Source organism: Anguilla anguilla, chromosome 5 (genome assembly GCF_013347855.1).
Source record: "Anguilla anguilla isolate fAngAng1 chromosome 5, fAngAng1.pri, whole genome shotgun sequence".
Classification (NCBI taxonomy): Eukaryota; Metazoa; Chordata; class Actinopteri; order Anguilliformes; family Anguillidae; genus Anguilla; species Anguilla anguilla.
Genome location: NC_049205.1, coordinates 45,692,362 through 45,706,892, shown reverse-complemented (window position 1 = coordinate 45,706,892; position 14,531 = coordinate 45,692,362). Strand labels below are relative to the sequence as shown.

At 41.3% G+C, this 14,531-nt stretch overlaps 1 protein-coding gene across 4 annotated transcripts in view; it reads left to right on the top strand.

Moving 5' to 3' along the window:
- LOC118227632 (protein unc-13 homolog C-like) overlaps positions 1–14,531 on the top strand; it is a 104,794-nt gene that overhangs the window by 67,989 nt on the left and 22,274 nt on the right. For 3 of the 4 annotated variants that reach the window (XM_035418319.1, XM_035418320.1, XM_035418318.1), the window contains 6 exons: positions 4,226–4,352; positions 6,990–7,086; positions 7,726–7,869; positions 9,829–9,906; positions 10,663–10,740; positions 12,296–12,322. In XM_035418319.1, coding sequence (XP_035274210.1) covers positions 4,226–4,352; positions 6,990–7,086; positions 7,726–7,869; positions 9,829–9,906; positions 10,663–10,740; positions 12,296–12,322 — 551 coding nt within the window. The remainder of the gene's footprint in view (positions 1–4,225; positions 4,353–6,989; positions 7,087–7,725; positions 7,870–9,828; positions 9,907–10,662; positions 10,741–12,295; positions 12,323–14,531) is intronic. The other variant, XM_035418321.1, reaches the window with a different exon arrangement.

Below are 14,531 nucleotides of genomic sequence, written 5' to 3'. Positions count from 1 at the left end.
TGCAGAGACTTACAGTGAGGAACATGAACATAAATCTCCAAAGATGAGGATCGGTGTACACTGCCCCCACCTCACAGCTCATTCTACCCTCCTGTGGACACACTTGCTTGATCCCTCAGCAGAGTCAGTGCTCATTACCACTCAGCTGCTCCTGGTGTGTGCCAGTCATGCTCTGTCGTGCAGAGTGGGAAGTTGAAGTGTTATGAGGAAAAGCTGTGAGATGAGGATGGTGCTTTCTTCCCACTTGAGTTAATTTGAGTGTTCCACCTCAATTCCCTCTCCGTCACCTCAAACACCTCGTCGCTCAAAAACACGCATCTGCGAGAGACAGAGAGGCTGTTTTTGGCCATTTTTCTGAGATCAAAATAGAAAATCGTATTTGTAGACCTATGGCGTCACTGCAACGTGCATGCATGCGTGCGTTCAGGAGAGTGCGGACTAGCACGCGTGTCCCCTCAAGCGCGTGCTGCCAGTCACTGCTCCGTTCCACTCTCTAGTTGGCCAGCTGAGCTGCACTGTCAGTCCATTGATGGAGTGTTCCACACGCACAGCTGGCGCATGCAGACTGCAGCAGCCCGTTCATCCAGAGGGATTGCTTTTGTGTCCTGGGACGGGGTAAACCTCGCTGGCTGAACACAGTCAGACCTGGCACTGTGAGGTTCCCATGTGCAAAGGGCTATTGCTTCAGCTTAATGTCTGTGAGGATCAAAACGGTCCTTTATGTCCAGCAAAATGATTCGATTCAAAGCAAAGGCCTAGCATGGACACTGTTTCCTCTGGGAGCCTGGCTTTGTTTACACACCGTGTAGGTTTTGCTGGCTGCAGGGTGATATTTGGATGATGCATGGGGTCGTGAGGATGCCCGGGACATCATCGCAGAGACAGGGGAACCCAAGCTGCTCAGGGCTGCCCTGTGTCACTTCAACCTACCGTTTAAAATGTAGCCGCATCCTCTGCAGTGCCATGCTGATGCCCACAGTGCCATGCAGCCAGAGTTATCAAAGTGGCTGCATGTCACACCGTGTCTTGTCCTGGTGTGCATACAGGGTCCACTATGGAGATACAGTTCATCTACATACCACACCAGTGCTGGGCAAAGAGAGTGGCCCCTGAGAGTTCTGTTTTTACTGAGCAACATGGATTGCACGGCGGACGTATTTGCTTTTCACTCAGTATTCAAATATTGTTTCTCTCATAGGAGTAGAATAAAGAGATTTTATTAGAATGCCTTTAACCTTTTTCCATTTCCACACAAAACTGCATGTCAGGGGCCTCATTTTTTATCCTCTGGTGCCTGAAAAAGTAGGGATGTGGGTGTAAACATGGATTATTCGCAATCTCTGAAGTGTGAATTGGAGGATAAGCTGCATTGTTCAGAACTCCTTGTAGATTTGCTTCATTAGCAGCATACTCTCACTCTGCCGTAGCTGCAGTGTTCCTATCTGCTGTTCCAATGCTTGTGGGTCTTTATGGAACAATGCCTTCATCAAAACAAGACATTTCTTTTTTGAGAAGCAGCCATTGTCTTTATCTGAGGTGTATTTGCAAGAGTTGCACACATTTTCAAATACAGAGAAGAGATTTAACAATCCCAGAATGAAAACTGTCTTCTTTTTGGCTTGTGTAAAATTGTAAGGATGATCTGTGGTTTTTAGCCTGCTGACATATTTAGTCTCACATTTGAATAATTGATGCAAATATGACTGTGAAGCATGTGTTTACAGTGTGCTGTGTGATAGCCATGCTCACAACTTCAAAGTGCTATTTAAAAATGTTTTTTTTTATGTCCTCGTGGCTAATCATGTGTATGTGCTATTCCAGGAAGGACAGAGACAATAAAAAAGCCATATCTGCGGAGCATTATTGCCTGCCTATAAATCCAGGCCTTGCATACGGTTGTGTAAAGACAGCTGAGATAACCGTTTTGAAATGTCTGTCAGTTTCCACGGTAAAAATATGTATGTCCCACAGCACTCCTACTTGAGATAGAGGGCGTGTGTATTATCAGCACCCCTGAGTCTAAATGGAAGCCCTGTTTGTCCGGAACAGAAGCCAGTAGACTACAAGCTAATTTACATTTTATCACGCAACACTTTCCATGCGTGTCGTTCGACAAAAATGAATATTTTGAACGTAAAATAGTGCCTCTCAACATATTTTCTCAATGTTGCGCACGTCTAGGATTTTGTGAAGTCACAGACACTGACATACATTGTTGTGCAGTGTGATCAGACAGCCTGAGGGAATGTGGATGGGACAGAGGAAAAACTATCGGAGGAAATAAGAAAGCATCTATCCCTCGAAATATTAAAGCCAGCCAATCACATGCCAGCTAGGTCATGGCAAGAGACTGTGAAATAAGGATGGATGTGGTTAAATAAGTCATTGAACCATTTGGCCGACATCCTAAAATATTTGAAATGTGTGTCTTCATCCAGCATTTCACACATTTGCTTAACTAGAACATATTCTCCCTGGTTTTCTCTCATTTAGTTTATGGGATGGAGGGACCACCTTCTTTTTCTCATTCACATTATAGTATATACTGTATTCCAAACGTCATGTGACACCTTTATTTTTGCAAGCAACCCTTTTGTGAGACAAAGTATAAATGAGCCCGTTAGATGCACCAGGCAACCCGAGGTCAATGCAATCAATGGGTCTGAGAGGATTTCTCAGTAGTCAAGTGGTGCAGATATTGATGCTGAACACCTCTTTTCAATGAGCAATGTCAGTTTGAGAAAGTGCATTAAAGTGTTCTCCAAGTGAACTCTGTATGTGTAGTAACTGCATAAGACACAACTAGATAAGATTTTTATTTTCCGGTTGTGCAGTGCATCAGATTGTACCCAGGTGGGAGAAAGTTAAGAATGTCAATAGCAGCTTTTATCTAATTCATATCTGCCAAGCTGAATCAAATAGCTACAAGACATTGGCTGATACATATCCATTTTGGTTGGGATGCAATTTTCCATTTCCATTTATCGGAATTGCAAATATGGTAATTTTGCCATTAACCAAAACTGCAAGACTGCCTGTCTTTTTCCTGCTTCTGTAATGCTTTTATAGCTGCAGTCATACTGTAAGTTTACTTTTTTGCCCTTTCAAAAATTTGTTTTTGCTTTATTCATATTGCTGTGGCAAAAGTGTTTCATAATTAAGCCTTGTCAATGTTGCTTACAGTGAAGGTCCATGCTTATTGTTTCATGTGTTGGAGGTTGACATTGTTTTTTCTTTCCTCTCTCTTTGGGTGTCTATACTGTCTGTTGTTCTAAAAGGATTTCATGGACACGGCTGGTCCGTATCCTCCTGATGTGACCGTACAGAAAATACTTTATCCAATTGAACTTTCATTATGTAACATGTCTGGTTTTATTAGACGGTGTGTTCGGACAAGGTCGTGCAGGTGTTTTCGTGTCTCGCTGCATCTTAGCTCTTCTGTTTCTTACTTAGGCTGAGGCCTTTTTCTATTTGCGTGTTGTCAGCTGTATCAGACACACCATTAGGCCTGTGGGATGGCTGAAAAACAGTGAAGTCAACCTTCCCTGTCTCTAAAGATTGAGCTGACACAAACTGCCCTTTTGCTCTCCATATGTCTTTGTTCTATAGAAAATGAACATATATTTGGCAGAAAGTTGGTAGATATATATAGATTATGTTCACAGAGGTAAATAAATGGTTAAATCAATACTGGCTGCTGTGAACATGTGCTCAAATGGGTGTGAGGTGTTAAATTCTGATGTTTTTGTATTGTGGCAGACAATGGTTATATTTCCCTATATGACTAGTTATAGGACATTCTGTCGACCACATACCATGACATACAGTGTACAGATGTGATATGCACTACATAACATTCCCCCTTTTTTCTCGTATTTGACATCCACAATTTCTGTATTTAGTCTGAATTGTGTTTTGTCATTCTCACTGTAGCTGAAATGTGTGCATTTCTCCAATATATTCTTCCATTAAACAATTATTTTTTTTAATTAGGAAACTATTACCTAATGACCCCTGACCAAATTAAGCCTACCTTTTCCTGTAGCCAGCTGTGTCTCACCATTGTGAACTCAGCAAGGGTCAGTCCAGATTCCAGCTATCATTGTTTAGTGTGTGTACATTTTATTCAAAGGCAGTACTGTCACCTAATGAGATGATGTTGTTTAAAATGGCAGTCACACACTAATGTGCTAACTTTCCTCTCTTTGTCTTTTTTGCCTTACAGAACATGAGAAGCACCGGCTGTGTAAGAGCACAGAGTATATGAATCTGCATTTCAAAGTGAAATGGTTTCATAATGAGTACGTCCGAGATTTGCCTGCCTTCAAGGACTCCGTGCCAGAGTATTCTCTGTAGGTATCACTGAAGTTGCCTCCAGTTTTTCCATTGGAGTCTGTCTTGCTTTTGACAACAAACTTCACACTTCAGTATATCAGTCCTTCCTCCTCCCTGTCAATTTAAATTAATTGCAGTTTGCATATTGTGGCAGATATCATATTGTGCATACACGGATTTCCTTATTTATCAGATGGCTTGCCCACTGCCTCCACATTGTGAAGGGAGGGTAGTAATCGCTGCTTGTATTACAAGGCATGTTTTGTAATGTTACTGAAGCAACATCTTGTCCTCTTCTGCTGCCCTGTTGCTGGTGGAATAGCATCAATCTATTAGTATGAATTATGAGTGGGGGTTGGGATGGCAGCCAGGAACACAGCCTGGAGCTGAACGCCTTGGCTGTCAATCACACAACACCACGTACGATTGATTTTCCCTTTAGCTGTCTCAGGTGCGCAGAGCGGCTTGGCCTCTCTTACGGGAGCGCTGCAGCCGGGGGCTCCCTGCATGCAGCTGCACCTGCATCTCCTTCCTCAACCCTTTCCCACATCTCACTGCTCCCTCTGCCTCAGTGTCTCTGCCTCTACTCCTCTCTCATCTCACTGCTCCCTCTGCCTCAGTGTCTCTGCCTCTACTCCTCTCTCATCCCACTGCTCCCTCTGCCTCAGTGTCTCTGCCTCTACTCCTCTCTCATCCCACTGCTCCCTCTGCCTCAGTGTCTCTGCCTCTACTCTTCTCTCATCTCACTGCTCCCTCTGCCTCAGTGTCTCTGCCTCTACTCTTCTCTCATCTCACTGCTCCCTCTGCCTCAGTGTCTCTGCCTCTACTCCTCTCTCATCTCACTGCTCCCTCTGCCTCAGTGTCTCTGCCTCTACTCCTCTCTCATCCCACTGCTCCCTCTGCCTCAGTGTCTCTGCCTCTACTCCTCTCTCATCTCACTGCTCCCTCTGCCTCAGTGTCTCTGCCTCTACTCCTCTCTCATCCCACTGCTCCCTCTGCCTCAGTGTCTCTGCCTCTACTCCTCTCTCATCCCACTGCTCCCTCTGCCTCAGTGTCTCTGCCTCTACTCCTCTCTCATCCCAATGTCTCCCTCCTTTTACTCCCCCACCCCATTTTCCTCTCCAGTCCTTGTGCTCATCCCTCTACTCCTCCTTTACCTCAGCAGCCCTCTTTCCACCAATCTGCCCTTTTTCATCCTCTGCAGCTCCCTCCTCTCACAGCCCCTCTGTCTTCTCTTCTCTAATCCTAGTGCTCCTCTCTCTGCTCCTCCCTCTGACTGCTCTTCCCTTTAGGTTGACTCAGATTACTGCATATCAATGTCTCCCAGCTCCTCCCTCTCCACCCTACCCTCTTGGCTGGCTCCTCCCTCTGCATCCTGCACACTGGGCTGGCTCCACCCTCTCCACCCTACTCTCTGGCCTAGCTGTACTCCACACACTCCACATGCTTTACTGCTTTGATATTTATTTGCTCTGCTCTCATTTGCATTAATGCCTTTGAAAAGTAGTAAATCCATCCCAAGATTGATAATATATTACAAAGAGCAAGCACTATACAACAGTGTATACTGCAGACTAACAAAAAGAATTCCTCGGAAATTGAAGGACTCATGTTTAATGCCAAATAGCAATGTTTCCAGCTCAGTGTAACAAGGAGATATAGGGCCAGGCTTGCAGCCTCAATTAGAACGGTCTTGATGCTGTCACACTTAAGTTTCAGCTTATATTTATTGAGCAATCATTTTGAAGTCATTCAGATTTAACCACGAGGGCTCTTATCTTTTGTTTCACTTTGTAATTCAGTACAATCAGTTAATTGCAGCTGTGGTTTCACTCACTAGTGTGTTGGTGAAAACATGTTTCTGTCTAAACATTGCAGTACACAGTTAATACATTCTCCTTTTGATATTTAAACTGCTTACTCTATTGTAGCAATCAATGTAACTTGCAGTTAATATTGAAGTGTTTTCTTTTTTCCAACATCGAACCCATAAGCTACAGTACATTTGCCTCCAGGTGCTAATTGAATCAAATCAATGGCACAAATGTATTCTAGCCTCTGTGATGAAATTTCTCCAGTGTGTCAGCTCATTGGAACACTGCATTTGGGCTATGCAATATGTCCTAAAATTTATATCACAATATATTTTGAATTTGGGATGATAACGATATATATAAATTACATTTCCAAAAGTATGTGTACACCCGAACATCACATCCCCCCCCCAAAAAAATATTTTGCACTGACACTGTAATGTAACCATCAGAATCTCTCCTCTACCGGTATAGATGATCTGGCCAAATTCATGTTGTGGCACATATTTCTACCAGTATGCCCTTTATACCCCTACCCCACCACTACGCTACATAAAACAAAGCTTACAGAAGACACAAGATGCAGAGTAGTAGAAAAAAAAGGCAATGCTCACATTAGCTTTACCGCCCCTTCAGATTTAGAGCAGTTGTCGATGCAGTGACCTCACTCGCACATAATTTCACAAGCTATCACGCGTGCAGCCTGTGAGAGGAGACACCGTTCACAGGTTACAGAATGTGTGTTTTCCAAAAGCCGTCTGCTGCAAAGGCACCAAGGGGTTTCAAGAGGCTGTGTGCTCCTCCAAAGTGGAATAATCGTTAAAAAACTGTCCCCCCCAGATGGTTCGATCCCTTTGTTATTCAGTGGTTGGATGAAAACGAAGATGTGTCCATGGAGTTTCTGCATGGAGCCCTGGAGAGAGATAAGAAAGATGGTGTAAGTACTGCATTGGCGTGTTATATCACCTGTCACAAGTTTTTTTTATTTCAGTTGCTCATACTCAAAGGGGTGTTGGGTTTTCTTTTGCCTGTGGTTCATAGAGTACCTCAGGGTGCTTCCAGAGTCGAGTGGCAGGGTTTTTTTTTTTAGAAAGCCAATTACTGTTGCTTACTATGAACTCAGCTACTGTAACACATTCACAAATTGATGCTAATGATCTCAAACTTCCTTCAAAGAATGGACTTGTACTAATATTTCAGAAAATTTGAGAACTTCATACAAATTCTGTGCAGTATCTGCAGATCTACCAAACTTGCAGAAATAAAAACATTAATATTAATTGGAAATCACGTTAATTGGTGTGCTACTGTGGCATTTTAGATACGCACACAATCTGCTTAAATTTATTGACAAACTGCTATTTTTCCTTCTGTTTGCCTATCTGAATGCTGGAGCAGTGCCAAAGAATGTGTGAATTATTTAAATGTTCAACATTTCTTTAAAATTAGTTGTGCAGAAGTGACAGGTTGAGAGACAGCCGTATGTTGCATTATGACTAACGTAAAGGACTGCCTTAGAGGGGAGTTTGAGAAGGCCTGGTTCATCCACAGTCTTCCTGCTGTCCCCCACCTGCAGTTCCAGCAGACCTCCGAACACGCCCTGTTTTCCTGCTCTGTGGTGGACGTCTTCACGCAGCTGAACCAGAGCTTCGAGATCATAAAGAAGCTGGAGTGTCCCAACCCCCAGGCCCTGGCCCACTTCATGTGCCGCTTCGCTAGGGTGAGAGCCCATCTGCAGGGAGTATGCAGCCCGCAGAGGCTGATCGCTAACCACGCTCATGGACAAGAGAGCCAGAGAGATGAGGGCGGAGAGGATGATTTGGGAGACGGAGAAACAGAGAAGCCATGCCAGAGAGATGGAAGCTATAATAGAGAGTGTGAGAGAGAGAGGTGATAGAGAAATGGACAGAGAGGAGAAGGATAAATTGGAGAAAAGCAGCAAGGTTTTCTGGGGGGCAGTCTGTGTGTGTGTGTGTGTGTGTGTGTGTGTGTGTGTGCCTGAGAGAGATAGATAGAGAGAGTGAGAGAAAAAGAAAGAAAGAGACCAAGAGAGAGAGAATACATGGCAATTTATAATTACATTTGAAAGGTTGTGAAGACAGTTGCAGCGATGATAAGTTATTTATAACCGGCACAGACACGAGCCTGTCACTTGGCTTCCCTCCCAGTGTGACAATATTGGAGATTTCTGCAGTCCATTTCATCTTAGTCAGGTGTAATTAAAGCTGGTGTCCTCCCTCTGTATCTACTTTCTTTCTCTAAAAAAAGATGCTTGTTTCAATGCAGTCTATTTTGGACTGTAATCTATACTTTCTCTAAAATTGGACTCCACCCACCACAGATTTAGCCATCCGTATTCATCATTTGGATCATGTTGTAACACTCACTTATCAATTTGTTTCTGTGCCTGGGGATATGTGGCTTTAATCAGGATACAGAGGATGTGGACTGAGTTCAGCTTGTTAAAAAGAGTCTACGAGTATAGTCATACATATATTTAGCTTGCCTCACTAGAGCTCTTTTGGGTTCATTCTACCAGGAAATAATGGGTACAGGATTCTTGGAGAGAACAACGATTCCCTCGATTTCACCCTGCAGGAGATAAATTTCTGCTGCCTACACCACAGATGAATGTTCAGTATGAGTTCTCTTGGAGTTTTTGTACTTGTATAGCTCTTATAAAAAGAGTTGTGTTCTCTGGCATTCATAGCATTGTGAACACAATGTAGGTCACAGGGAGGGCCGGTGTTCATGCTATGGATCAATAATGTTTAATGTGTTTGCCTCAGACACTTAAAGAGTTTCCCGTAGCATACAATTCAACTCAGCTCCCTGCACTTTAACACTAAATACATGTTTATGGTCTTTCTCACAGTAAACGGGATCCTTTTAACATACATTGGAGGGGTTAGATGAAATAGTACCATATTTACTATATTAAATGTATTAATATAGAAACCTGTACTATCCAGACACATTTATATTCCAGCGTCTATACTAAGTTAAATAAATGGGCCATTCTGATATTTAGACTATTCTGCTTTTTCTACAGTCATAAGGATATGTCATTTAATCCAGATATTTATTTATGGTTGAGGGGGAGTTCTGACTTACTCTATTATCAAGTAGATTGCTTTTAAGGCCAAGGCTGTAGCCTGGATTCAAGGTTCATCCTTCAACAGTTGCCAAAATAAACCATCCAAACTGTCCTTTTAAAGAGAAAGTACACCTGCAGGTATATGTAAGTCACAGCTGAGGACACGTTGACTGACTCCAGGCCTACATTTTGTATGTTCCTAGTGTAAAAAATATTGCCGGACCCAGAAAATGGCAGAGTGAGAATGCTTGCAAAAGATAAATGGAAGATGAATAGATCTGCAAAGATAAAAAGGAACAAGAACATAGATACCGTTGAGGATAGTCAGGTGTACCTTCTTAATAATCTTTAAAACATACAAATGGGAGAGGCCACAGACTAACAAGCCCAATCAGTAAAATTAATATTGCTGTATTAATTTTGCCAAATTAGGTGCTGTTATTATAGCTACTAATCTCATTCAAATATATCAGATCTTTGTCATTCTCATTCAACACAGTTAAGAAATATATCTTCATTCATATAGTGTAGTTTCACCAAGTGAGTGTTTTAAGAAGTAACAGGTCATCTTTTTTTCCACAGACCATTAACAAAGTCCTACTTCAGTATGCTGCAATCATATCAAAGGATTATTCCTCCTATTTGAACAAGGAGATAGTGGTAAGCATTAGTATTTGTCTTGTCTTTGGTTTGGAGTTATAAGGGATCAGTTGTGCACTGTATGCCAACATACAGCTCATCTTATTTGAGGGACCCTGTTGACCGCTCTTACAGTCCAGTAGTGTATCCCACAACTGGCAGCTCTGTATTTAAAAGTTGGCCTACTACTCTATGGAGTTACTATAGCAATTGACTAATTGTACAATTCAGTTTTGAGATGCTTATTAAAACTATTAGTTGATCAAATATGGGGAGAGTCGGGAAGTAACATGAACATAGATGGAAGTTTGAACGTATGAAAAGCATGTCTTTGAGTCTTTTGTGGTCCTCACTCCTGGCTTGGAGAGCCACAGGATCTTCCGACTTTAGTTGTTACTGGACAATTGAGTAGCACAGCGATTGATCAGTTAAAGCAGTTGATTATTCAGTTAACTTAGATCACCTGATTTCTTGAGTTTGAATCAGTCGCTGATCTTTTGGCCCTCAAGGAACAGGATTGAGTATCACTGCAGTAAAAATCAAAATGCCTCCGTTTAAACCATGAGTGTTCTCCAAAGGGCTGGTGTGGGTTCAGATGCTTGTTTTGGACCAGCATTAAGACATCTGTTTTCACTTAAAGTCTTGATTGAAGACCATGATTAGTTGAATTGTGAAATTTTTTTATTTACTTTTTTGTGCAAGTTAAATTTTTATATTACTCTCATTTTAAATTTGAAGTGTGGCCTGATTGTCTCTTCCCTGGTTTACCTTTGGCAGCCCTGCATCTTGCTCAACAACATTCAACAACTTCGCATCCAGCTGGAAAAGATGTTCCAGTCCATGGGTGGAAAGCAGGTCTGTGTCCTCCCCTCAACTAAAGCGCTCATGAATCCTTATGTGTTACATTCTTTGTTTAAATTGATGCCACTACTTTATTAATATAACATACATGAAGGGCACCTGCGGCCGCTGTTGATCTGTAGTTTACATTTGTTTTACAAAAGGTATATGTCATTGATGTAACTGGGTTTTCTGAAACGTTTTCTAGAATTCAGTCACTGCATTTGAAACTGAACCCTATGCAAAGTGTTTGGCCTGTGTGCAGTATTGCAAAATACATACTTGCTTTTCACATACAGTACTTCTGAACTTGGTAATATGTACTCTCAAGCACATTACGTGTTGTCAGGTATGTGATTGTGCAGTATGAACAAAATGTTTTTACATCATCACCATGCTGTGAACTTTGCCTTTACATACAAATTGTGTACATTCATCATATTACAAATATATTTTAATATAAGCTATCAATATTACCCTTAAGGTAAGTTTGTTGAGAAAACAAAATATTTGCCGGTCACCAAGATTTTTATACAAATATTCTTATCATTGCTTTCTTCTGAATTTCTCTGAATTTTTCCTCTGAATTTCAATTAGTTGGACAACTTTTTGGATATTTTTGGAAGAATAAATATGAATAAGGTATTCTTGAATGTGTCCTAGAATTTTCAGTCCTTGAATACATACAGGAGCACATCCAGGGAATGAAAATGCACACTTACCTTAGCATACTTGAGTTTTGGAGAAGCAATTCTACATCAGCCACAAACCATAATTACATAATTCTCTGTCTTCAAGGTAGCATGCCAGTATGCATTTTGGAATACAGCCAAAGAACCCTACAAGGGCAAACAATTTATATTTCCATGGTGCATACAGCCAAGTACAGTGCATTCCTTGGGATTTGTATTCCATTAAACAAACTGAGGTGCATTTTAGCATTTTACGTGTACCTAACCTGTAGACCAATGTGTCAAGCACTGTAATAATGGCCTGGATTTAATCAACATTTATCCTTGGACATGACTTAGAAATATAATTGTTCCTTTTTTGCTCACAAATAGTTTGGTGAATTAAATTGGGTACTTGTTACAAACTGTGGTTGTGTAGATAGTTTGCTTTTGTTTTTGATGTGTTTTAATATATATTTTCAATTGGTCTAAAGGTAGAAAATAATAGTTTTTTTTTTTTAAACCCCAGAACATTAACTGTCCTTTTTATTGTCAAAGTTATTGAAGAATATGTATTGAATTCAAGTCAATGTCTACTGTATTTTGCATGTAGGCTTCCAGCATACTAGCCAGTAAAATGTCATGCATGCTTTTTTAGTTATGCTGTTGTCAGTTTATTTGTGTGTGTGTGTCTGCTGGGGGGAGGGATATTTTGGTATTTTGTGTGTGCAAGTGTATGTAAGGTGTTTGCTGGTGTTTGTGTGTGTTTGTGTACAGTATTTGTAGGCGTGTGTTTGCGTGATGTCTGTGTATGTCTGTGGTGTCTGTATGCGTGTGACTGTGTTGTCTGTAACAGGTCTGTCTCTTGTGGCTCTGTTTCTCATTCCCCTGTGCTGCAGGAGGAAGGCACTGTGGCCTTCTGTAAGGTGTGTTCACAGGACTCGCTCTACTGCTGTACTACCATCTAAGCGAATGAAACTAAATGCACGCCCTGCCCCACCCCACCTCCACAACACCCCCCACGGCACTCACCCATTCGGGAGCATGTGCTGCAGTCCTTTAGATAATGGAAGTAATCCAGCATGCAACAGCACAGAGCAAATCATTCTCAGAGCTTTCATGACAAATTTCCAGATCCACACTTCTCTCACTCCTCTGTGTATTTTTAGCAGTCTGTTCTGTTCATTCTATAACCGTAGCAAATTTAGCTGTCAGTTTTTTCCTTTAATTCCAACCTGGCATCAGTGCAAAGTAGAATCTGTCCCGCTTTTGATCATTTCCACTGTTTGCTAAGCTGCGGCTGCAAAAAGAAGCAAATACAAGATTTCAGCGTCAGTTTGAAGTGGCCACTAAACAGGTAGAGATCTAGCAGGGCAAAGACACTCTTTCAACTGCCAGAGGTGTGAGTGTGAGGTTAAAAATGAATGCAGGCAGTATGCAACGCAACAGAGTGTTAATTCGTAGATCTGTGACTCAAATGCGGTGTGATCACGCTATTAAATCTGCAAATCCTGTGTGTGGACCTAGAAAATAATACTGCATACTGTAGCTCTATAAACAGATTATAAAGTAGCTGTGGGAAAGTAGCTCAGAGCGTGCTGTAACTCAAAACGTTTTGAGCTATTCAAAAATCAGAGAACACATGACATTCTCGCCTCTCTTCCTGCCGACAGCTATTTTTATAAAAAAGATTGTTGTTTCCCATATTGTGTGATGTGAGCTTAATTCTGTAATAAATTGAAGCGGGGATACAGCGAGGTTTGTCAGATAACGTTTATTGCACAGCTCTCGTGCTCCTTCACCGCTCAGTTCCAGGTCGCATGCTTCGCTTGGGCATTGAGGATGATTTGCGGCCATCTTCTTCACCCAGGATAGGCTTGAGTCTCCTGTAATGGAATGTTGTCTCTGGCTTCATAAAACATCAGCACCATGACCACAGGGTCTTGAGTCATGAGATCTCTCTTTATTATATTTTGTTTTCCATTATGTTTGAGGTGTGATGGCTGCATTGTGACAAAGAGAGCACAGTGTGATCGGACATGTTATGCTACTAATGAGAACAGTCTTCAAGGCTGAGGGATCCTTAATCCCTTCTCTAAACTCTGAAAATATTAAATATTCTTTTCATAAAGAGGCATGCAATCAAGCGCTTCATGCTTTGTCTGGTTTTACACTGACTTTCTTCAATTTCAGAATTATACTCTGAAATCAATGTGGAACATTCATGAAAGACAATTCAAGACATCTCAAGGATGTTAATTTCATTGTTTAGATTACTTCCAGAAGACCTGTCAAGTGTTACATCTTGTTTGATTTTGCTTCACATTCCTGTTGAGAAATGCATGTTTTTTCATGCAAGTCAAATTTTCAAATGACCAAGTTTCAGGAATATTCAGGTAGAAACAAACATCTTGCTTTTAGTTGTTATGGCAGTAGCGCTGGTCTGTTATGTCATCTTGTCATATTTTATAAGAATGCGCCCAATTCACAATAAAATTCTTAAATTGTTCTTACTTTTGTTCTTTAAAATGTTCCTATGAAAAACAATATAAGATTCATGACACATGAATGCATACCTTATACCTTTGTTTTTGTGCATATCCCAGGTGTACAGTTGAGATGATGAATGCTGGCTGTTTGTAAATTTTATGCACAATCCTGTTCATGTGATTTGCATAAGGAAAAAAATACAGACAAGAAAAAAATGATGAATGCCGAAATATTCTTGAAAACGTTCTTACATGCAGTTTACAAACGAATGTGATCGTACATGTTTCGTGAGTGGCCCAGTGTTTTTGTGCTAATTTGATTGTTCAGTAATCATAATAAGCATTGACGGAGATCAGACAGGAAATACAAGTTAATGCAGAAAAGACCAATGTGCTGGGATTCCAGCATCTATTAAGGATTGTGTTTTTGTTTTGAGAGGAACAGCCTGCCATCAGTCAGATGCTTGCCAGCTGCATTTGAACTGTATATTTAGCAGTAGAGAGGCTTGTCAGTGACTGAAAAGCAGGCCTTTCCACATCTGAAAAAAAAGTGTTATTTGCAAACTAAGCTTGTGTGCTTCACCGTACTCATCTGCCACTTCCCATGAGATAGCTCCTGCTAAAAAAGGAAAGCTAATGAGCTGGC